The 24,877-nt window shown below is 54.2% G+C and overlaps 1 protein-coding gene across 1 annotated transcript in view; it reads right to left on the reverse strand.

Annotated features, from left to right (window-relative positions):
• LOC144488602 (dynactin subunit 1-like) overlaps positions 1 to 24,629 on the reverse strand; it is a gene marked incomplete at both ends in the record, with an annotated part of 63,202 nt that extends 38,573 nt beyond the window's left edge. Inside the window, 4 exons of the mRNA XM_078206663.1 lie at positions 3,135 to 3,203; positions 9,018 to 9,186; positions 21,394 to 21,554; positions 24,477 to 24,629. Of these exons, the coding sequence (XP_078062789.1) occupies positions 3,135 to 3,203; positions 9,018 to 9,186; positions 21,394 to 21,554; positions 24,477 to 24,629 (552 nt within the window). The remainder of the gene's footprint in view (positions 1 to 3,134; positions 3,204 to 9,017; positions 9,187 to 21,393; positions 21,555 to 24,476) is intronic.
• Positions 24,630 to 24,877: the final 248 nt, after the last annotated feature.

Below are 24,877 nucleotides of genomic sequence, written 5' to 3' on the forward strand. Positions count from 1 at the left end.
TCAATCTGACTCCGCTCTGGCCACGCCCCTCAATCTGACTCCTCTCTGGCCACGCCCCTCAATCTGACTCTGCTCTGGCCACGCCCCTCAATCTGACTCCTCTCTGGCCACGCCCCTCAATCTGACTCCGCTCTGGCCACGCCCCTCAATCTGACTCTCCGCTCTGGCCACGCCCCTCAATCTGACTCCGCTCTGGCCACGCCCCTCAATCTGACTCCGCTCTGGCCACGCCCCTCAATCTGACTCCGCTCTGGCCACGCCCCTCAATCTGACTCACCGCTCTGGCCACGCCCCTCAATCTGACTCACCGCTCTGGCCACGCCCCTCAATCTGACTCTCCACTCGGGCCACGCCCCTCAATGTGACTCCTCTCTGGCCACGCCCCTCAATCTGACTCTCCACTCTGGCCACGCCCCTCAATGTGACTCCTCTGGCCACGCCCCTCAATCTGACTCTCCACTCTGGCCACGCCCCTCAATGTGACTCCTCTCTGGCCACGCCCCTCAATCTGACTCTCCACTCTGGCCACGCCCCTCAATGTGACTCCTCTCTGGCCACGCCCCTCAATCTGACTCCTCTCTGGCCACGCCCCTCAATCTGACTCCGCTCTGGCCACACCCCTCAATCTGACTCCGCTCTGGCCACGCCCCTGAATCTGACTCTCTGCTCTGGCCACGCCCCTGAATCTGACTCTCCGCTCTGGCCACGCCCCTCAATCTGACTCCGCTCTGGCCACGCCCCTCAATCTGACTCCGCTCTGGCCACGCCCCTCAATCTGACACTCCGCTCTGGCCACCCCCCTCAATCTGACTCCGCTCTGGCCACGCCCCTCAATCTGACTCTCCGCTCTGGCCACGCCCCTCAATCTGACTCCTCTCTGGCCACGCCCCTCAATCTGACTCCGCTCTCGCCACGCCCCTCAATCTGACTCCTCTCTGGCCACTCCCCTCAATCTGACTCTGCTCTGGCCACGCCCCTCAATCTGACTCCTCTCTGGCCACGCCCCTCAATCTGACTCCGCTCTGGCCACGCCCCTCAATCTGACTCTCCGCTCTGGCCACGCCCCTCAATCTGACTCCGCTCTGGCCACGCCCCTCAATCTGACTCCGCTCTGGCCACGCCCCTCAATCTGACTCCGCTCTGGCCACGCCCCTCAATCTGACTCCGCTCTAGCCACGCCCCTCAATCTGACTCTCCGCTCTGGCCACGCCCCTCAACCTGACTCCGCTCTGGCCACGCCCCTCAATCTGACTCCTCTCTGGCCACGCCCTCAATCTGACTCCGCTCTGGCCACGCCCCTCAATCTGACTCTCCACTCGGGCCACGCCCCTCAATGTGACTCCTCTCTGGCCACGCCCCTCAATCTGACTCTCCACTCTGGCCACGCCCCTCAATGTGACTCCTCTGGCCACGCCCCTCAATCTGACTCTCCACTCTGGCCACGCCCCTCAATGTGACTCCTCTCTGGCCACGCCCCTCGGAATCTGGTCACCCTGTATCAATGTGTTGGATGAAGGGACTGACTGTTGCAGATGACCCAAAGCGAGGTTGGGAAGAAAGTTGAGAGGAAGATGCTGTAAATAAATATATCGCGGTTCTGTGAGTGGGTAGAATTTGGCAGATGGATTAAAACGTGGGAAAATGTGAACTTGTTCACTGACAGGAAGAATAAGGAAAGAATATTTTTGAAATAGAGAGATTGTCGGACTCTGAGCTACAGAGGGATCTGGGTGTCCTGGTTCATCAATGGGATGCTGCCATTTATTGCCAGTGAGGATGGAGTATTAAAGTAGGAAAGTCAGGCTGTGAGGTGTGTGAGGGATTACTGAAGCTGTCGCCTCGACACTCTGCACTGCTTCCCTTTCCTTCCCTCGGAATGGATACACTTGCATCGGAAGCAATTCACACAAGATTCACTCGGCTGAATCCTGCGATGAAGGGGATTGTCCAATGAGGAAAGGTTCAACAAGTTGGGCGTATTGGAGTTTGGAAAAATGAGGTGATCTTATTGAAACATCTGAGATACTGACGGGTCTGGGGAGAGTGAATGCTGGAGTAGGAACCACCCCCACCCTCACCCACTCCCCCTACTCCCCCCTCTCCTCCTCCCTCCCCCCCGGCACTCCCACCGCGCTCCCTCACTCTCCCCCCCGTGAGATACTGACGGGTCTGGGTAGAGTGAATGCTGAAGGGGTATTCACCTTGTACACGAATCCAAATGATGGAGCTGGACCGAGGGGCGGAGCGGGGCCGAGGGGCGGGGCGAGGCGGGGCCGAGGGGCGGGGCGGGGCCGAGGGGCGGGGCGGGGCCGAGGGGCGGGGCGGGGCCGAGGGGCGGGGCCGAGGGGCGGGGCCGAGGGGCGGGGCCGAGGGGCGGGGCCGAGGGGCGGGGCCGAGGGGCGGGGCCGAGGGGCGGAGCGGGGCCGAGGGGCGGAGCGGGGCCGAGGGGCGGAGCGGGGCCGAGGGGCGGAGCGGGGCCGAGGGGCGGAGCGGGGCCGAGGGGCGGAGCGGGGCCGAGGGGCGGAGCGGGGCCGAGGGGCGGAGCGGGGCCGAGGGGCGGAGCGGGGCCGAGGGGCGGAGCGGGGCCGAGGGGCGGAGCGGGGCCGAGGGGCGGAGCGGGGCCGAGGGGCGGAGCGGGGCCGAGGGGCGGAGCGGGGCCGAGGGGCGGAGCGGGGCCGAGGGGCGGAGCGGGGCCGAGGGGCGGAGCGGGGCCGAGGGGCGGAGCGGGGCCGAGGGGCGGAGCGGGGCCGAGGGGCGGAGCGGGGCCGAGGGGCGGAGCGGGGCCGAGGGGCGGAGCGGGGCCGAGGGGCGGAGCGGGGCCGAGGGGCGGAGCGGGGCCGAGGGGCGGAGCGGGGCCGAGGGGCGGAGCGGGGCCGAGGGGCGGAGCGGGGCCGAGGGGCGGAGCGGGGCCGAGGGGCGGAGCGGGGCCGAGGGGCGGAGCGGGGCCGAGGGGCGGAGCGGGGCCGAGGGGCGGAGCGGGGCCGAGGGGCGGAGAGGGGCTGAATGGCCTACTCCTGCTCCTATCCGTATGGAATGGCAGTGCTGATTGAAGTCACTGAGATTCCCGAGTGTGATGCAGTCGATGACAGTTTGATGCTGGTCAGTGAGGCTGAGACACTGCCTCTCACTCTTACCTTGATGTGGTCGGCCAGCTGTACGGTGCAATCCTCACTTTGGTCGGACAGGTGAATGCTGTACAGATGCTGAGGAGACACCAGAGGATCGGGTCACAATAAAACCACAACAAATCAATCCAAATCAACGTGAAGGAGATGGAGTCAGTGATGGCGGCTAAGCATCAAAATCTACAGCAAACCCCAACCTGGGCAAGAACCCAAACACTGGACATGACGCCAATGGCAGACCCCAGCCTCACTCCCCACCTTGGGACAGAGCCCCCCGACCCCCATTGCCGCTCACGATGGCCGCCCCCCCGCCCCTGATGGCCGCCCCCCCGCCCCCGATGGCCGCCCCCAGCCCCCGATGGCCGCCCCCAGCCCCCGATGGCCGCCCCCAGCCCCCGATGGCCGCCCCCCGTCCCCCGCCGGCCGCCCCTTCTTACAGTCAGTGGGTTATCACTGGTTAGCCAGTGGGTTATAGAGTCATAGAGGTTTACAGCACGGAAACATGTCCTTCAGCCCAGCTTGTCCATGCCACCCTTTTTTTTAAACCCCAAAGCTAAACCCGCTTTTGGCCCTCTATACTCATCGTACCCATGTAACTATCTAAATGCTTTTTAAAAGATAAAATTGTATCCGCCTCTACTACTACCTGTGGCAGCTTGTTCCAGACACTCACCACCCTCTGTGTGAAAAAATTGCCCCTCTGGACCCCTCTGTGTCTCTCCCCTCTCACCTTAAACCTATGCCCTCTAGTTTTAGATCCCCTACCTTTGGGAAAAGATATTGACTATCTAGCTGATCTGTGCCCCTCATTATTTTATAGTCCTCGATAAGATCACCCCTCAGCCTCCAACACTCCAGAGAAAAAAGTCCCAGTCTATTCAGCCTCTCCTTATAACTGAAACCATCAAGTCCTGGTAGCATCCTAGAAAATCTTTTCTGCACTCTTTCTAGTTTAATAATATCCTTTCGATAATAGGGTGACCAGAATTGTACACAGTATTCCAAGTGTGGCCTTACCAATGTCTTGTACAACTTCAACAAGACGTCCCAACTCCTGTTTTCAATGTTCTGACCGATGAAACCAAGCATGCCGAATGCCTTCTTCACCACTCTGTCCACCTGTGACTCCACTTTCAAGGAGCTATGAACACGTACCCCGAGATGTCTTTGTTCTGTAACTCTCCCCAACGCCCTACCATTAACTGAGTAAGTCCTGCCCTGGTTCAAGCTACCAAAATGCATCACCTTGCATTTCTCTAAATTAAACATCCTAATCTAAATGAGGAACATTTAAGCGGTTATTGGATAGGCACATGGAGCGCACCAGGATGATAGGGAGTGGGATAGCTTGATCTTGGTTTCAGATAAAGCTCGGCACAACATCGTGGGCTGAAGGGCCTGTTCTGTGCTGTACTGTTCTATGTTCTAAACTCCATCTGCCATTCGTCAGCCCACTGGCCCAATTGATCAAGATCCCGTTGCAATTGGAGATAACCTTCCTCACTGTCCACTATGCCACCAATCTTGGTGTCATCTGGAAACTTACTAACCAAGCCCGCTATATTCTCATCCAAATCATTAACATAAATGACAAATACCAGTGGACCCAGCACCAATCCCTGAGGCACGCCACTGGTCACAGGCCTCCAGTTTGAAAAACAACTCTCTACAACCACCCTCTCGCTTCTGTCAAGAAGCCAATTTTGTATCCATTTAGATACTCACCCTGGATCCCGTGAGATTTAACTTTATGCAACAACCTACCATGCGGTACCTTGTCAAAGGCCTTGCTAAAGTCCATGTTGACAACATCAACTGCACTGCCCTCATCTATCTTCTTGGTTACCCCTTCAAAAAACTCAATCAAATTTGTGAGACATGATTTTCCACTCACAAAGCCATGCTGACTGTCCCTAATCAGTCCTTGCGTCTCTAAATACCTGTAGATCCTGTCTCTCAAAATACCTTCCAACAATTTACCCACCACAGATGTGAGGCTCACTGGCCTGTAGTTCCCAGGCTTTTCCCTGCAGCCCTTTTTAAACAAAGGCACAACATTTGCCACTCTCCAATCTTCAGGCACCTCACCCGTGACGATCGATGATTCAAATATCTCGGCTGGGTGACCCGCAATTTCCTCCCTCGCCTCCCACAACGTCCTGGGGTATATTTCATCAGGTCAAAGAACAAAGAACATTACAGCACAGGAACAGGCCCTTCGGCCCTCCAAGCCTGCACCGACCATGCTGCCTGACTGAACTAAAACCCCCGACCCTTCCGGGGACCGTATCCCTCTATTCCCATCTCATTCATGTACTTGTCAAGACGCTCCTGAAAAGTCACTACCGTCTCCGCTTCCACTACCTCCCCCGGCAACGGGTTCCAGGCACCCACCACCCTCGTAAAAAAAAGTCTGCCTCGTACATCTCTTTTAAACCTTGCCCCTCGCACCTTAAACCTGAGCCCCCGAGTAATGGACTCTTCCACCCTGGGAAAAAGCTTCTGACTATCCACTCTGTCCATGCCTCTCATAATCTTGTAGACTTCTATCAGGTCTCCCCTCAACCTCCGTCGCTCCAGTGAGAACAAACCAAGTTTCTCCAACCTCTCCTCATAGCTAATGCCCTCCATACCAGGCAACATCCTGGTAAATCTTTTCTGTCCCGCTCCAAAGCCTCCACATCCTTCTGGTAGTGTGGCGACCAGAATTGAATTCCAAATGCGGCCTAAGGTTCTATAAAGCAGCAACATGACTTGCCAGTTTTTAAACTCAATGCCCCAGCTGATGAAGGCAAGCATGCCGTATGCCTTCTTGACTACCTCCTCCACCTGCGTTGCCACTTTCAGTGACCTGTGTACCTGTACACCCAGATCCCTCTGCCTATCAATACTCTTAAGGGTTCTGCCATTTACTGTATATTTCCTATCTGTATTAGACCTTCCAAAATGCATTACCTCACATTTGTCCAGATTAAACTCCATCTGCCATCTCTCCGCCCAAGTCTCCAACCGATCTACATCCTGCTGTATCCTCTGATGGTCCTCATCACTATCTGCAAATCCGCCAACCTTTGTGTCGTCTGCAAACTTACTAATCAATCCCTATCATTTTCCTCCAAATCATTTATATATATTACAAACAGCAAAGGTCCCAGCACTGATCCCTGAGGAACACCACTTGTCACAGCCCTCCATTCAGTAACGCACCCTTCCACTGCTACCCTCTGTCTTCTTTGACCGAGCCAGTTTTGTATCCACCTTGCCAGTTCACCTCTGATCCCAATGCGACTTCACTTTCTGCACCAGTCTGCCACGAGGGACCTTGTCAAAGGCCTGACTGAAGTCCATGTAGACAACATCCACTGCCCTACCCTCATCAATCATCTTCCTCACTTCCTCAAAAACCTCGATCAAGTCAGTGAGACACGACCTCCCCTTCACAAAACCATGTTGCCTCTCACTAATACGTCCACTTATTTCCAAGTGGGAGTAAATCCTGTCTGGAAGAATCCTCTCCAATAATTTCCCTACCACTGATGTAAGGCTCACCAGCCTGTAATTACCTGGATTATTCTTGCTACCCTTCTTAAACAACGGAACAACATTGGCTATTCTCCAATCCTCTGGGACCTCCGCTGTATGATGTGGAGATGCCGGCGTTGGACTGGGGTGAACACAGTAAGAGTTTTAACAACACCAGGTTAAAGTCCAACAGGTTTATTTGGTAGCAAATACCATTAGCTTTCGGAGCTCTGCTCCTTCGTCAGATGGAGTGGAAATCTGCTCTCAAACAGTGCACAGAGACATGATTTTGTGTCTCTGTGCACTGTTTGAGAGCACATTTCCACTCCATCTGACGAAGGAGCAGCGCTCTGAAAGCTTGCGGTATTTGCTACCAAATAAACCTGTTGGACTTTAACCTGGTGTTGTTAAAACTCTTACTGTGACCTCCCCTGTAGCCAGTGAGGATACAAAGATTTCTCTCAAGGCCGCAGCAATTTTCTCCCTTGCCTCTCTCAGTATTCGGGGGTATATCCCATCAGGCCCTGGAGACTTGGCGACCTTAATGTTTCTCAAGAACCCCAATACCACCTCCTTTTTGATCTCAATATGACTCAAACTATCTACACATCCTTCCCCAGACTCATCATCCACCAAGTCCTTCTCTTTGGTGAATACTGACGCAAAGTACTCATTTAATACCTCGCCCATTTCCTCTGGCTCCACGCATAGATTCCCTCCCTTGTCCTTGAGTGGGCCAACCCTCTCCCTGGCTACTCTCTTGCTCTTTATATATGTGTAAAAAGCCTTGGGATTTTCCTCAATCCTGCTAGCCAATGCTTTTTCATGACCCCTTTTAACTCTTCTTACTCCTTGCTTAAGTTTCTTTCTACTTTCCTTGTATTCCACACTTGCTTTGTGTGTTCCCATCCTCCGAGCTTTGACAAGTGCTTCCTTTTTCTCTTTGACTAGGCTCACAATATCTCTCGTTATCCAAGGTTCCCAAAACTTGCCATACTTATCCTTCATCCTTACAGGAATGTGCCAGTCCTGGATCCCTATCAACTTACACTTGAAAGCCTCCCACATGCCAGATGTTGATTTGCCCTCAAACATCTGCCCCCAATCTACATTCTTTAGTTCCTGCCAGATATATATTGTCAGGTCCCGGGGATTTATCTACCTTGATGCGCTTTAAGACTTTCAGCATCTCCTTCTCTGTAATATGTACACTCCTCAAGACATCACTATTTGTTTCTCCAAGTTCCCTAACATCCATGCTTTTCTCAACAGTAAATACTGATGAGAAATATTCATTTAGGATCTCACCCATCTCTTGTGGATCTGCACATAGATGACCTTGTTGATCCTTAAGAGGCCCTACTCTCTCCCTTGTTACTCTTTTGCCCTTTATGTATTTGTAGAAGCTCTTTGGATTCTCCTTTGGCTTATCTGCCAAAACAATCTCGTTTCCCCTTTTTGCCCTCCTGATTTCTCTCTTAACTCTACTCCTACACCCCCTCTACTCTTCAAGGGATTCACTTGATCCCAGCTGCCTATGCATGTCATGTGCCTCTTTCTTCTTCTTGACCAGGGCCTCAATATCCCGAGTCATCCAGGATTCCCGACTTCTTCCAGCCTTGCCCTTCACTCTAAGAGGAATGTGTTTACCCTGAACCCTGGTTCACACCATTTTGAAAGCGTGCCACTTACCAGCCGTCCCTTTGCCTTCCCACAGACTCTCCCAATTAACTTTTGAAAGTTCCTGCCTGATACCATCAAAATTGGCCTTGCCCCAATTTAGAATTTTAACTTGTGGGACAGACCTATCATTCTCCATAGCTATCTCAAAACTAATAGAATTATGGCCACTGGTTACAGTCAGTGGGTTATCACTGGTTACAGTCAGTGGGTTATCACTGGTTACAGTCAGTGGGTTATCACTGGTTACAGTCAGTGGGTTATCACTGGTTACAGTCAGTGGGTTATCACTGGTTACAGTCAGTGGGTTATCACTGGTTACAGTCAGTGGGTTATCACTGGTTACAGTCAGTGGTTTATCACTGGTTACTCTCGGTGAGTTAGCTTTAGTTGCAATCCTCTATTCCTCTACAATCAGCGATAACCCAGAACAGTAACCATGGACAAACTAGGCTGATGGAAGACCATTGACCCAAAACATTAGCTCCATTCCTCTCTCTAACAATGCTGCCAGCTCAATAACCAGAGATAACTCACTGACAGTGACTCCCGGCTCAATGGCCAGGGGTCGCTCACCGACCCCGACCAAGGGGTCGCTCACCGACCCCGACCAAGGGGACACTCAGTGATTTGAAACAAGGATGTGTGTGTCTCTGGCTCCAGTGTGTGGTGTGTCCAATGCTCTGGTACCTGATAGTATTTAATGGCCTTGGTGAGAGGCTCCACATTCACCGTCTCGTCTAATTGGTCTTTGTGCAAAAGTTCGATGAGGAAATCCAGTGATCTTTCATGGACACTCATCTCAGGGTAAAGTCCTCCAATCTTCTTGTATACATCCACACTGCACTGTCCCAGAGACCTGCAGAACAAGTGCTCAGTCAACAAGGTTCACAAGTTAACAGATAACTCTCTCCTGCTCTCAAAGCAACATTCTTTCACAATTCTCTTCTTTCTGGAAAGGTCCAGTGGATTGTCTCTATTCAAAAAAGGAGTCAGAAAACAGGAAACTCTTGGCTAATTAGCCTAGCAACAGTTATCAGAAAAGGCAGGAATCAGCATTAATGAGGTAGTTGCAGGATATTCCGAACAATATAATACAACCGGGCAGAGTTAGCATGGCTTTGTGAAAGGGAAATCGTGTTTATCTAATTTATTAGAATTCTTTCAGCATGTGAACAGCAGGGTCGATAAAGAGCAACAAGTAGATGTAGTGTATTTGGATTTCCAAAAGGCATTTAATAAGGTGCCAGATCAAAGGTAAGAATTCATGGAGTTGGGGGTGGAGTTGGATATTAGTGTGGATAAAAGTTTGGTTCATGAACAGGAAACAGTGTGTCGGGATAAATGGGTTATTTTCACCTTGGAAAACTGTACCAAGTGGAGTGCCACAGTGATCAGTGTTGGGGTCTCAACTATTTACAATCTATATCAATGACTTGGATGAAGGGTTCAAGTCTATTGTAGACAAATTTCACACAATCATCAAATCAGACAGCGCAGAAGAGGCCTTTGGTCCATCGAGTCGGCACGGACACATTAGAAACACCTGAACTCCCACCTAATCCCATCTGCCAGCACTGGGCCCATAGCCCTGAATGTTATGGGTGGGTGAGTGGCAGAGCAAAGTGTGCAGAGGATGCTGAAAGTCTGCAAAGGGATATAGATAATCTAAGTGAGTGGGCAAGGGTCTGGCAGATTGAGAACAATGTTGGTAAAATCCATTTTGGTCGGAATAACAGCAAAATGGACTATTATTTAAATGGTAAAAAATTGCAGCATGCTGCTGTGCAGAGGGACCTGGGTGTCCTTGTGCAGGAATCTCGAGTTGGTTTGCAGGTGCAGCAGGTAATTAAGAAGGCAAATGGAATTTTGTCCTTCATTGCTAGAGGGATGGAGTTTAAAAACAGCGAGATTATGTTGCAGCTGTCTAAGGTGCTGGTGAGGCCACACCTGGAGTACTGTGTACAGCTTTGGTCTCCTTACTTGAGAAAGGATATACTGGCACTGGAAGGGGTGCAGAGGAGATTCACTAGGTTGATTCCGGAGTTGAGAGGGCTGGCTTATGAGCAGAGACTGAGTCGACTGGGGCTATACTCATTGGAATTCAGAAGAATGATGGGAGATCTTATAGAAACATATAAGATTATGAAGGGAATAGATAAGATAGAAGCAGGGAAGTTGTTTCCACTGGTGAGTGAAACTAGAACTCGGGGGCATGGCCTCAAAATAAGGGGAAGCAGATTTAGGACTGAGTTGAGGAGGAACTTCTTCACACAAAGGGTTGTGAATCTGTGGAATTCCCTGCCCAGTGAAGCAGTTGAGGCTACCTCATTGAATGTTTTTAAGGCAAGGATAGATAAAGTTTTGAACAGTAAAGGAATTAAGGGTTATGGTGAGCCGGGAAGTGGAGCTGAGTCCACAAAAAGATCAGCCATGATCTTATTGAATGGCGGAGCAGGCTCGAGGGGCCAGAGGGCCGACTCCTGCTCCTAGTTCTTATGATGTGCCAAGTACTCATCCAGGTACTTTTTAAAGGATGTGAGGCATCCCACCTTTACCACATCCCGCCTCCAGCATCCCGCCTCCACCACCCTCCCAGGCAGCGCATTCCAGACCCTCACCACTCTCTGGGTAAAAAATGTTTTCCTCAAATCCCCCCAAACTACCTGCCCCTCACCTTGAACCAATGTCCCCTCATGACTGACCCTTCAACTAAGGAAAATAGCTGATTTGCTGATGATACTATTATGAAATAGATAAAATTTTAGCTAATTTATATCTGCGTGGGTGTTTGTTGGGCATAAGCTATCACTTGAAGTTTAAGCTTTAAATTTAATCATAATTTATATTTCTGCAGTTTTAATGAAACTGGAGTGTTAGTTTCACTTTTAAAAAATGCCTGCATTTTAATGAGGTTTTATGACCCAGAAGCAAACACAGAGCATAAAAAACTCTGCTGTTGCCTAGCAACAAATAGGACACAGGCAATGAAAGCAGCTCGAGGTTCAGTTGGTGATTATGCTCAGATTTGCAGATGATACAAAGTTGTGTGGGAGGGTGAGCTGTGAGGAGGATGCAGAGATGCTTCAGAGTGATTTGGACAGGCTGAGTGTGTGGGTATCTGCATGGCAGATGCAGCATAATGTGGATAAATGTGAGGTTACCCACTTTGGAGCAATAATAGGAAGACAGATTATCTGAAGGGCTATAAATTAAGAGCAGGGAATATGCAGCAGGACCTGGGTGTCCTTGTGCACCAGTCACTGAAGGTAAGCATGCAGGTGCAGCAGGCAGTAAAGAAGGCAAATGGTATGTTGGCCTTCATTATGAGAGGTTTCGAGAACAGGAGCAGGGATTTCTTGTCGCAATTATATCTTTATATATTTAGCAACCATAAATCCATAAGGGCGGCACAGTGGCACAGGTTAGCACTGCTGCCTCTCAGCCCCAGGGACCTGGGTTCCATTCCCGGCTTGGGTCACTATCTATGTGGAGTCTGCACCTTCTCCCCGTGTTTGCAGGCTTTCCTCCGGGTGCTCCGGTTTTCTCCCACAGTCCAAAAGGTGTGCCGGTTAGGGTGCATTGGGCCGTGCTAAATTCTCCCTCAGTATACCCGAACAGTGTGGCGACTAGGGGATTTTCACAGTAACTTCATTGCCGTGTTAATTTATGCCTACTCGTGACACTAATACTCTGCTGTTTGTGATTTATATAAACGATCTGGAAGAAGGTGTAACTGGGGTGATCAGTAAGTTTGCGGACGACACAAAATTGGCAGGACTTGCAGATAGTGAGGAGCATTGTCAGAGGCTACAGAAGGATATAGATAGGCTGGAAATTTGGGCAAAGAAATGGCAGATGGAGTTCAATCCAGATAAATGCGAAGTGATGCATTTTGGTAGAACTAATGTAGGGGGGAGCTATACGATAAATGGCAGAACCATAAAGGGTGTAGATACGCAGAGGGACCTGGGTGTGCAAGTCCACAGATCCTTGATGGTGACGTCACAGGTGGAGAAGGTAGTGAATAAGGCATATGGCATGCTTGCCTTTATAGGACGGGGCATAGAGCATAAAAGTTGGGGTCTGATGTTGCGGTTGTATAGAACGTTGGTTCGGCCGCATTTGGAATACTGCGTCCAGTTCTGGACGCCACACTACCAGAAGGACGTGGAGGCTTTAGAGAGAGTGCAGAGGAGGTTTACCAGGATGTTGCCTGGTATGGAAGGGCTTAGTTATGAGGAGAGATTGGGTAAACTGGGGTTGTTCTCACTGGAAAGACGGAGGATGAGGGGTGACCTAATAGAGGTGTATAAAATTATGAAAGGCATAGATAGGGTGAACGGTGGGAAGCTTTTTCCCAGGTCGGTGGTGACGTCCACGAGGGGTCATAGGTTCAAGGTGAAGGGGGTGGAATGTTTAACACGGATATCAGAAGGACGTATTTGACACAGAGGGTGGTGGGGGCCTGGAATGCGCTGCCGGGCAAGGTGGTGGAGGCGGACACACTGGGAACGTTTAAGACTTATCTAGATAGCCATATGAACAGAGTGGGAATGGAGGGATACAAAAGAATGGTCTAGTTTGGACCAGGGAGCAGCACGGGCTTGGAGGGCCGAAGGGCCTGTTCCTGTGCTGTATTGTTCTTTGTTCTTAATAAATAAACTTTAAACATTAAGATAAACTTTTAGAAGCAAACGGTCGATCTTCAGTTAAAAGTTGATAAGCTTAAAACATCATAAGTTCCTGTGAAATATTGTTGAAAGTGTCTTGAACAGGAAAAGGAATAGCTGGTAAATCACAGTAACTGAATGACGGTAGAATTTAAAAGCAGGATTCTCAAACCGTTACAACTTCATCATGGAAAGAAGAGTGAGATTCTCGGAAAGAAGAGTGAGATTCTCGGAAAGAAGAGTGAGATTCTCGGAAAGAAGAGTGAGATTCTCGGAAAGAAGAGTGAGATTCTCGGACTTGAAAGTAAATGGGAGAAAATTAAAGAGGATTTTTTACTTCATTCCTGGGATGTGGGTGTCTATGGCCGGGTCAGCATTTATCGACCATCCCTAGAACCATAGAAAATTACAGCTCAGAAACAGGCCCTTTGGCCCTTCTTGTCTATGCCGAACCATTTTATGCCTAGTCCCACTGACCTGCACTTGGACCATATCCCTCCACACCCCTCTCATCCATGAACCCGTCCAAGTTTTTCTTAAATGTTAAAAGCATTTACCACTTTATCCGGCAGCTCATTCCACACTCCCACCACTCTCTGCGTGAAGAAGCCCCCCCTAATATTCCCTTTAAACTTTTCTCCTTTCACCCTTAACCCATGCCCTCTGGTTTTTTTCTCCCCGAGCCTCAGCGGAAAAAGCCTGCTTGCATTCACTCTATCTATACCCATCAAAATCTTATACACCTCTATCAAATCTCCCCTCAATCTTCTACGCTCCAGGGAATAAAGTCCCAACCTATTCAATCTCTCTCTGTAACTCAGCTTCTCAAGTCCCGGCAACATCCTTGTGAACCTTCTCTGCACTCTTTCAACCTTATTTACATCCTTCCTGTAACTAGGTGACCAAAACTGTACACAATACTCCAAATTCGGCCTCACCAATGCCTTATATAACCTTACCATAACACTCCAACTTTTATACTCGATACTCCGATTTATAAAGGCCAATGTACCAAAGGCACTCTTTATGACCCTATCCACCTGTGACGTCACTTTTAGGGAATTCTGTACCTGTATTCCCAGATCCCTCTGTTCAACTGCACTCTTCAGAGTCCTACCATTTACCCTGTACGTTCTTCTTTGGTTTGTCCTTCCAAAGTGCAATATCTCACACTTGTCTGCGTTAAATTCCATTTGCCATTTTTCAGCCCATTTTTCTAGTTGGTCCAAATCCCTCTGCAAGCTTTGAAAACCTTCCTCACTGTCCACTACACCTCCAATCTTTGTATCATCAGCAAACTTGCTGATCCAATTTACCACATTATCATCCAGATCATTGATATAGATGACAAACAATAATGGACCCAACACCGATCCCTGCAGCACACCACTAGTCACAGGCCTCCACTCAGAGAAGCAATCCTCCACAGCCACTCTCTGGCTTCTTCCATTGAAAGAAGTTTAACAACACCAGGTTAAAGTCCAACAGGTTTATTTGGTAGCAAAAGCCACACAAGCTTTCGGAGCTGCAAGCCCCTTCTCGGAAAGAAGAGTGAGATTCTCGGAAAGAAGAGTGAGATTCTCGAACTTGAAAGTAAATGGGAGAAGCAATCTTTGGAAGGAACTTTGGAAGGACAAACCACAAGAAGGGGCTTGCAGCTCCGAAAGCTTGTGTGGCTTTTGCTACCAAATAAACCGTTCTTCCATTGAGCCAGTGTCTTATCCAATTTACTACCTCCCCATGTATACCTAGCGACTGAACCTTCCTAACCCTTGAGGGGCAGTTAGGAGTTAACCACACTGTTGTGGCTCTGGAGTCACATGTGGATAAGGATGGCAGATTTCCTTTTCTAAAGGACGTTAGTGAACCATTAATGGTCGTATGGTCATTAGTAGACTTTTCATTCCAGATTTTTATTGAGTTCAGTTTTACCATCTGCTGTGGTGGGATTTGAACCTTGGTCCCGAGAACATTTCCTGGGTCTCTGGATGACTAGTCCAGCGACAATACCACTGTGCCACCACCTCCCCCAGCAGGTGAGTGCTTTTAAGTGTCATTATTGTAAAGTTGTTCCTGTGAATAAAAACTCATTGCCTCGTTGTGATCCAGTTAATCTCAGTGACCTGACTGATGCAACCTCAGAAATGGGACAATGGGAAAATAACGGAAGTGATGCAAAAAGGCAAAGTACAAAGAATCAACAAAAGAAGACGGAAACTGCAAAACGCTGCTTCCAGACCAATACCCAGAGACACTGATCGACGGCCACCTCCCAGTGCTAAAACACAAGGTACGGCAGCTGGGATACAGAGAAATGGACAGCTTGCCAAAGAGCTTTCCAAATGTGCTGAGGACTGGACTGACCCCACTGGAGTTCAATCCAGGAGAGCGGGACTGGTAATGCTGAGAAAGAAATGGAAAAGTTGAGAATGGAATGTGGGAAATAACAAGATCAGACAGCAAAGCAAACAGGAAAGACTTTCAATGAAGCATGTGAATATCAGCCCTGCAGCAGCTAACAGAGATCAGAGATCTGGATCACAGCAGAAATGAGATGTTAATGCACAAAGTGAGAATTAGCAACATTGGTGTTTGTGAAATGAGACTGATGGGATTCTGCCGACAGTTAACTAAAAGGATGATTACTGCAGACTTCAATAAAACATCCTTCGCTGAGTGAAAGAGTGAGAATTCCTGCTCACCAGTGATTGGCTTTGTATGATGCAGTAAGCTATTTGTTAGATATTTTTGATTGTGCGCGCTGGATGTTGGGTCGTTATAAAGAAATCTTCACAGTTGTGAAGCTTTCTTTCTGAAGGGGGAGTATTAGGAAGCAGATATCGTTAAGGTAATTAATATTTCGATTTGTTGGTCATAAGGTTTTGCTTTAAGTTTATTTTTAGCTTCAAGTATAACTGTAGTTTTAGTTTCGCTTTCAAAGATGCCTGCATTTTAATGAGGTTTTATGGCTCTAAAGCAAACAGGGTATTAAAAACTGGCCTGTTTACGAGCGACAGTGAGACTTCAGGGCAACAAAAGGCAGTTTGAGGTTTGTTTGGTGATTGTACTGAGGTGCAGGGAACAATTTACATCTCTCTCCAGGACCCGAAGGGAGGCTGCAAAGATCAGGCCCCCAAACTAAAGAAGCTGCGTCACAGGTGGACAGGGTGGTGAAGGTGTTTAGTGCACTGGCCTTCCTCAGTCAGGGCACTGAGTTCAGGAGTTGGGACATGATGCTACAGTTGTACAAGTCGTTGGTGCGGCTGCACTTGAAGGATTGTGCACAGTTCTGGTCACCTTGTTATAGGAAAGACACTGATAAACTGGAAAGAGCGCAGAGAAGATTGACCAGGATGTTGTCAGGATCAGTGGACCCGAGTTATAGGGAGAGGTTGGCCAGGCTAGGACTTTATTCCATAGGAGAATGAGGGGTGACCTTACTGAGGCGTATAAAACGTTAGCAAATGTGAGGTTATCCACTTTGGAAGAAATAATAGTAAATTGGAATATTATTTAAATGGAGAAAAATTACATCGTGCGACTGTGCAGAGGGACCTGGGGGTCCTTGTGCACGAATCGCAAAAACTCAGTCTGCAGGTGCAGCAGGTGATCAAGAAGGCGAATGAAATGTTGGCCTTTATCGCGAGGGGGATAGAATATAAAAGCAGGGAGGTCTTGCTGCAACTGTACAAGGCACTGGTGAGGCCGCAACTGGAGTACTGTGTGCAGTTTTGGTCCCCTTATTTGCGAAAGGATATATTGGCCTTGGAGGGAGTGCAGAGAAGGTTCACCAGGTTGATACCGGAGATGAGGGGTGTGGCTTATGAGGAGAGATTAAACAGATTGGGTCTGTACTCGTTGGAGTTTAGAAGGATGAGGGGTGATCTTATAGAGACATATAAGATAATGAAGGGGCTGGATAGGGTAGAGGTGGAGAGATTCTTTCCACTTAGAAGGGAAACCAGAACTAGAGGGCACAGCCTCAAAATAAGGGGGGGCCGGTTCAGAACAGAGTTGAGGGGGAACTTCTTCTCTGAGGGTAGTGAATCTCTGGAATTCTCTGCCCATTGAAATGGCGGAGGCTTCCTCGTTGAATATGTTTAAATCACGGGTAGATAGTTTTCTGATCGATAAGGGAATTAGGGGATATGGGGAGCAGGCGGGTAAGTGGAACTGATTCGCTTCAGATCAGCCATGATCTTGTTGAATGGCGGGGCAGGCTCGAGGGGCCAGATGGCCTACTCCTGCTCCTATTTCTTATGTTCTTATGTTCTTAAATCATGAGGGGCAGAGATAGGATGAACGCACGTAAGGGGAATTGAAAATTAGGGGACAAACCACAGAGGGTGGAGCGTGTATGGAATGAGCTGCCAGAGAAAGCGGTTGAGGCGGGTACAATAGCAACATTTAGAAAGCATTTGGATCAGTACATGGATAGGAAAGGATTAGAGGGACATGGGACAAACACGAGCAAACACGAAAGTGGCAATGCAGGTGGAGAAGGTAGTCAAGAAGGCATACGGCATGCTTGTCATCACCGGCCGGGGTATTGAGTTTAAAAATTGGCAAGTCATGTTGCAGCTTTATAGAACCTTAGTATGGCTGCACTTGGAATATAGTGTTCAATTCTGGTCGCCACACTACCAGAAGTGTGTGGAGGCTTTGGAGAGGGTACAGAAAAGATTTACCAGGATGTTGCCTGGTATGGAGGGCATTAGCTATGAGGAGAGGTTGGAGAAACTTGGTTTGTTCTCACTGGAGCGACGGAGGTTGAGGGGAGACCTGATAGAAGTCTACAAGATTATGAGAGGCATGGACAGAGTGGATAGTCAGAAGCTTTTTCCCAGGGTGGAAGAGTCCATTACTAGGGGGCTCAGGTTTAAGGTGCGAGGGGCAAGGTTTTAAAGGTGATGTATGAGGCAGATTTTTTACACAGAGGGTGGTGGGTGCCTGGAACTCGCTGCCAGGGGAGGTAGTGGAAGCGGATACGGTAGTGACTTTTAAGGAGCATATTGACAACGACATGAATAGGATGGGAATGGAGGGATATGGTCCCCGGAAGGGGAGGGGGTTTTAGTTCAGTCGGTGCAGGCTTGGAGGGCCGGAGGGCCTGTTCCTGTGCTGGAATTTTCTTTGTTCTTTGTCCTAATTGGGACTTGTTGTGGGGGCTCCATGGACTGGTTGGGCCGAAGGGTCTGTTTCGTTGCTGTGTTACTCTGTGACACGATGACATATTGAGAAATAACAGAAGTTGTTTAGAGTGGTATCTGTGGTATCTATGACTATGGTTTCAGAGTGTGGTGTGTCTGACCAGAGTTTGCCTATTGGTTTACATGGACTGCGTACTGACTGCGAACCATCCTTCTATGTATTTGTGGGAGAGGCGCGTTGCCGGCGAGCTGGTATTCGTCGCGCATCCTGAGAGAATAAGATAGATTTTGTAACTTATGCATTGCTTCCAAATTGACATATATCTGCGAGGGGGGGGGCACCGGGGGCTGAGGGGGGCACCGGGGGCTGAGGGGGGCACCGGGGGCGAGGGGGCACCGGGGGCGAGGGGGCACAGGGGGCGAGAGGGCACCGGGGGCGCAGGGGGCGAGGGGGCACAGGGGGCGAGGGGGCACAGGTGGCGAGGGGGCACAGGTGGCGAGGGGGCACAGGTGGCGAGGGGGCACAGGGGGCGAGGGGGCACAGGGGGCACAGGGGGCGAGGGGGCACAGGGGGCGAGGGGGCACAGGGGGCGAGGGGGCACAGGGGGCGAGGGGGCACAGGGGGCGAGGGGGCACAGGGGGCGAGGGGGCACAGGGGGCGAGGGGGCACAGGGGGCGAGGGGGCACAGGGGGCGAGGGGGCACAGGGGGCGAGGGGGCACAGGGGGCGAGGGGGCGAGGGGGCACAGGGGGCGAGGGGGCACAGGGGGCGAGGGGGCACAGGGGGCGAGGGGGCACAGGGGGCGAGGGGGCACAGGGGGCGAGGAGGCACAGGGGGCGAGGGGGCACAGGGGGCGAGGGGGCACAGGGGGCGAGGGGGCACAGGGGGCGAGGGGGCACAGGGGGCGAGGGGGCACAGGGGGCGAGGGGGCACAGGGGGCGAGGGGGCACAGGGGGCGAGGGGGCACAGGGGGCACCGGGGGCGAAGGGGCACCGGGGGCGAGGGTTATTTGTTGGTTGCGAGTTTCCCTGCAGTCTCGATGGCCAGTCGCTTCTCTCAACCTTTCCAAACATTTCTATGAAGCCAGGTTCCACCCTGGGATCGGATTCATCCATTAGTATCAGCTGGATTGGAACACGACTGCTCAGCACTCCCGGCCCGACCCCGCCCCCCGACCGACCTCCCCCACCCGCCCCGCCCAACCCCACTCCCCGCCCGCCCCCGCTCCCCCCCGGCCTCCCCCACCCTGCTCCCCGCCCGCCCCCGCTCCCCCCCGGCCTCCCCCACCCTGCTCCCCGCCCAACCCCACTCCCCGCCCGCCCCCGCTCCCCCCCACCCTCCCGGCCTCCCCCACCCCGCTCCCCAACCGCCCCGCCCAACCCCCCAACCCCACTCCCTGCCCGCCCGCGCTCCCCCCCCACCCCCCGACCTCCCCCACCCCGCTCCCCAACCGCCCCGCCCAACGCCCCAACCCCACTCCCTGCCCGCCCGCGCTCCCCCCCCACCCCCCGACCTCCCCCACCCCGCTCCCCAACCGCCCCGCCCAACCCCCCAACCCCACTCCCTGCCCGCCCGCGCTCCCCCCCACCCCCCGACCTCCCCCACCCCACTCCCCAACCGCCCCGCCCAACCCCACTCCCCGCCCAACCCCTCCCCGACTCGCCCGACTCTCCCCAAACTCCGCTCCCCGCCTCGCTGGACACGCCCCGACTCGCTCGACCCCCCGACTCCACTCCCCGCCTCGCTCAACCCCCCCCGACTCCCCCCCGCCTCACTCAAACCCCCCAGACCCCGCTCCCCGCCTCGCCCGACCCCCCAACCCCACTCCCCGCCTCACCCGACCCCCCGACCCCACTCCCCGCCTCACTTTACCCCCCCAACCCAGCTCCCCGCCTCGCCCGACCCCCCAACCCCACTCCCCGCCTCGCCCGACCCCCCAACCCCACTCCCCGCCTCGCTCGACCCCCCCGACCCAGCTCCCCGCCTCGCTCGACCCAGCTCCCCGCCTCGCCCGACCCCCCAACCCCACTCCCCGCCTCGCTCGACCCCCGACCCCACTCCCCGCCTCACCCGACCCCACTCTCCGCCTCGCTCGACCCCCCGACCCCACTCCCCGCCTCGCTCGACCCCCCCGACCCAGCTCCCCGCCTCACCCGACCCCCCAACCCCACTCCCCGCCTCGCTCGACCCCCCCGACCCAGCTCCCCGCCTCACCCGACCCCACTCCCCGCCTCGCTCGACCCCCCAACCCCACTCCCCACCTCGCTCGACCCCCCCGACCCAGCTCCCCGCCCGCTCCCCACCTCACCCGACCACTCCGCCCACCTCGCTCGATCCCGACCCGGACCCCTGCCCGACCACCGACTCCGCTCCCTGCCTCACTTTACCCCCCCAACCCCACTCCCCGCCTCGCTCGACCCCCCCGACCCAGCTCCCCGCCTCGCTCGACCCCCCCGACCCCACTCCCCGCCTCACCCGACCCCACTCCCCGCCTCGCTCGACCCCCCGACCCCACTCCCCGCCTCGCTCGACCCCCCCGACCCAGCTCCCCGCCTCGCCCGACCCCCCAACCCCACTCCCCGCCTCGCTCGACCCCCCCGACCCAGCTCCCCGCCTCACCCGACCCCACTCCCCGCCTCGCTCGACCCCCCGACCCAGCTCCCCGCCTCACCCGACCCCCCGACCCCACTCCCCACCTCGCTCGACCCCCGACCCTGCTCCCTGCCTCACCCGACCACCAACCCTGCCTTGCCAGACTCCCGACATTGCTCTCTGCCTCGCCCGACCCCTGACCCCGCTCTCCGCACCTCACCTCACACAACCCCCCCGAACCCGCTCCCTGCCTCTCTCGGCCCCTGAACCCGCTCCCTGCCTTGCCCGACCCCTGACCCCGCTCCCTGCCTCTCTCGGCCCCTGACCCCGCTCCATGCCTTGCCCGATCCCGCTCTCTGCACCCCCACCTCGCACAACCCCCCCCGACCCCGCTCCCTGCCTCTCTCGGCCCCTGGCCCCACTCTCTATACTGTTCGTCAGTGGTGGAGGGTTTGAATGTTAGTGGATGGGGGGCCAATCAAGCGGGGCTGCTTTGTCCTGGATGGTGTCGAGCTTCTTGAGTGTTGTTGGAGCCGCCCCCATCCAGGGAAGTGGGGAGTTTTCCCTGACCAGCGATGTAACCACAGTATTTACAGTGTTCGAACCCATTCACCCTTTCCATCGTAATCCTCCCGTGTCCCTGATACTTACTGCTCATATTTGTGGAGTGTGGCCTGTAACAGGGTCAGTGAATAAACCAAACCAGCACCAAAGCTCATCTGTTCACCCACTGCCCCTCTGAGGCCTTGCCGCTCGCTGTAATCCTCATTTAGCTCAAACTTGTCCAGAGCATGTTTACTGATCAACTCTGCCTGCAAAGGAAGGAGAAGATCGTCAGCGTCGCCCTCAGCAACAGGCCGCCTCTACACCCCCAACTGTCCAGGCCGCCTCTACACCCCCAACTGTCCAGGGAGAAAAGTGATGGAGTCAAAGGGACAGTAGCAATGTGGACATGGAGCTGGAAGCAGAGTCCTGGGTAATGGGTTTTGGGGCTGGAGGAAGATTCGCAGTGGTGTTCGCTGGGGGTCAGTGTTGTGACCCTTGCTTTTCCTGATTTATATTAACGATCTGGGCCTTGGTGCAGGGAACAAATTGAAAATTTGCAGATGATGCGAATCTTGGAACAGGGTGAGCTATGAGCAGGACTGGGTAGAACGTTAAAGGACATGGACAAGTTGGCAGAATGATGGACAGGTGACAGTCACTGTGGAAAATCAGAGGTGCTGCATTTTAGGGGGAAGAGCATGGCGAGGCAACAGCAAATAAGGAGGCTGGAGCAGAGGGAGCGAGGTGGATCTGTGCATCCACCATTGAAGCTGGCAGGACAGGTGGAGAGAGCAGTTAATAAATGATATAGCATTCTGGGCTTTATTCTGGGGCATCGAGTACAAGAGCAAGAACTTACAGACAACACTAGTTCAACCTCAGATGGAATATTATGCACAGTTCTGGGTGCCTTGCTATAGGAAGGATGTGAACACATCGGAGAGAGCGCAGAAGAGGTTTACAAAAACGGATCCAGTGTTGAGAAACTTCAGTTGTGAGGATAGATTGGGAGGTTGGGACTGTTCTCCTTGGAGAGCAGGCGGCTGAGAGGAGATTTGATAGAGATGCTGAGAATCACTAGGGGGTTGGACAGAGTAGATCGAGAGAGACTGTTCCTGCTCGGAAAAGGATCGAGAGGGGCTCACAGTGGTTCGCACTGCCGCCTCACTGCATCAGGGTCCCAAGCCCTGGGTCACTGTGTGGAGTTTGCACGTTCTCCCCGTGTCTGCATGGGTTTCCTCCCACAATCCGAAGGCGTGGAGGTCAGGTGCACTGGCCGTGCTAATTGCCCCTTAGTGTCCAAAGGTGTGTAGGTTCCATGGTAAATGCACAGGGATAAGTGGGGGGGGGGGGGAAGGAGGAATGGCATTGGTCCTGGCTAGGATGCTCTTTCTGAGAGTCGGTGCAGACTCGATGGGCTGAATGGCCACCTTCTGCACTGTGGGGATTCACACAGCGAATGGTTGGGTCTGAATTGTGTTGCCCGGAAGGTTCCATTGAGGCGTCCAACAGGATATTAGATTGTTATCTGAAAAGCCAAGCACGTGCAGCATCATGTGGAGAAGACAGGAACATGTGAAATACTCAATCAGACAGCAGAGGGATGATGGGCCAAATGGCCACCTGTGCTGCAACAATTGAGATTCTGTGATACTCCCCCTCAAAATCCTGCATCCCCCAATTCTCATCACCCTGCCCCCTTCCCACCACCCCACCCACCCGCTCCCCCACCCCCTCCCCCTTCCTCACCCTCTCCTCCACCCCCCACCCCTCCCCACCCCTCCCCCCGCTCTCCACCCCCGCTCTTCACCCCTCCTCCCCCCCCCGCTCTCCACCCCTCCTCCCCCCCCGCTCTCCACCCCTCCTCCCCACCCCTCACCCCCCACTCCCCACCCCCCACCCCCTGCTCCCCACCCCCCCTCCCCACCCCTCACCCCCTCCCCACCCCCCCTCCCCACCCCTCACCCCCCACTCCCCACACCCCGCTCCCCACCCCCCCCGCTCCCCACCCCCCCTCCCTCCCCAGCTCCCCACACCCCCAGCTCCCCACACCCCCCCCACTCCCCACACCCCCTCCCTCCCCCGCTCCCCACACCCCCTCCCTCCCCCGCTCCCCACACCCCCTCCCTCCCCCGCTCCCCACACCCCCTCCCTCCCCCGCTCCCCACACCCCCGCTCCCCTCCCCACCCGCTCCCCACACCCCCGCTCCCCTCCCCACCCGCTCCCCACACCCCCTCTCCCCACACCCCCTCTCCCCTCGCTCCCCACACCCCCTCCCACCACTCCCCCCCGCTCCCCACACCCCCTCCCACCCCCCACAACCCCCCCCCACTCCCCACCCCTCTCCCCCCTCGCTCCCCACCCCCTCCCTCCTCTCCCCCCTCGCTCCCCACCCCCCCGCTCCCCACCCTCCTCCCCCCCCGCTCCCCACCCTCCTCCCCCCCCGCTCCCCACCCTCCTCCCCCCCGCTCCCCACCCTCCTCCCCCCCCGCTCCCCACCCTCCTCCCCTCCCGCTCCCCACCCTCCTCCCCTCCCGCTCCCCACCCTCCACCCCCCCCGCTCCCCACCCTCCACCCCCCCCGCTCCCCGCTCCCCACCCCCGCTCCCCACCCTCCTCCCCCCCCGCTCCCCACCCTCCACCGCTCCCCACCCTCCACCGCTCCCCACCCTCCACCGCTCCCCACCCTCCCCCGCTCCCCACCCCCGCTCCCCACCCCCCGCTCCCCACCCTCCTCCACCCCCCCGCTCCCCACCCTCCTCCACCCCCCCGCTCCCCACCCTCCTCCACCCCCCCGCTCCCCACCCTCCTCCACCCCCCCGCTCCCCACCCTCCTCCACCCCCCCGCTCCCCACCCTCCTCCACCCCCCCGCTCCCCACCCTCCTCCACCCCCCCGCTCCCCACCCTCCTCCACCCCCCCTGCTCCCCCCGACTCCCACCCTCTCCCCCATCCCAGCCCCACTCCCACCTCCCCCCCCACCCCCTCAATCTCATTCCCCTCACCTTTCCCCTCACCTCACCCTTTGTATCTTCACCTCTCCCCCTCCCCACCTTACCCTCATGCTTTGCCCCCCTCACCCTCCCTGACCTTTTAGCTCTGCTCTCTTCCCCTCCCCGCACTAACCCGGACACAGATTCGGAGGTGAGCGTGCTGAGCCGCAGTTGGCTCTTGCTCCATGGGGCCTACCTTACAGACCAGGCGAGGGATCAGCAGTAGAACGAGGATGGAGTCGTGGTCGCCGCCATGCCGCAGGAAGGAATCGGGCATGAAGGAGGTCAGTAACGAGACGTGTCGGTTTGCTTGTTGAACCTCCATCTTACGCAGTTCCATCTCAATAGCCTGAACACAAAGACAAAGAGAATGGGACAGTGTACACAGATACCAGCAGCAGACCTGTCCAAGTGGACAAAACTGGCTTTAAAGGGGGAAGAGAGTTGGAGTGAAGGAATAAATAAATGTAAAATCATTGCTGGTCTTACAGACTCAAACCACGATGTGTTTAGTGACAGCGTTAGGCAGGGTGTTACTATTAGGAGCTATTAACTAGCAGGGCATTCAGACTCACTTCATATCCAATCACACTGATT

The sequence above is a fragment of the Mustelus asterias genome, unplaced genomic scaffold (genome assembly GCF_964213995.1).
Source record: "Mustelus asterias unplaced genomic scaffold, sMusAst1.hap1.1 HAP1_SCAFFOLD_1700, whole genome shotgun sequence".
NCBI classification, from domain to species: domain Eukaryota; kingdom Metazoa; phylum Chordata; class Chondrichthyes; order Carcharhiniformes; family Triakidae; genus Mustelus; species Mustelus asterias.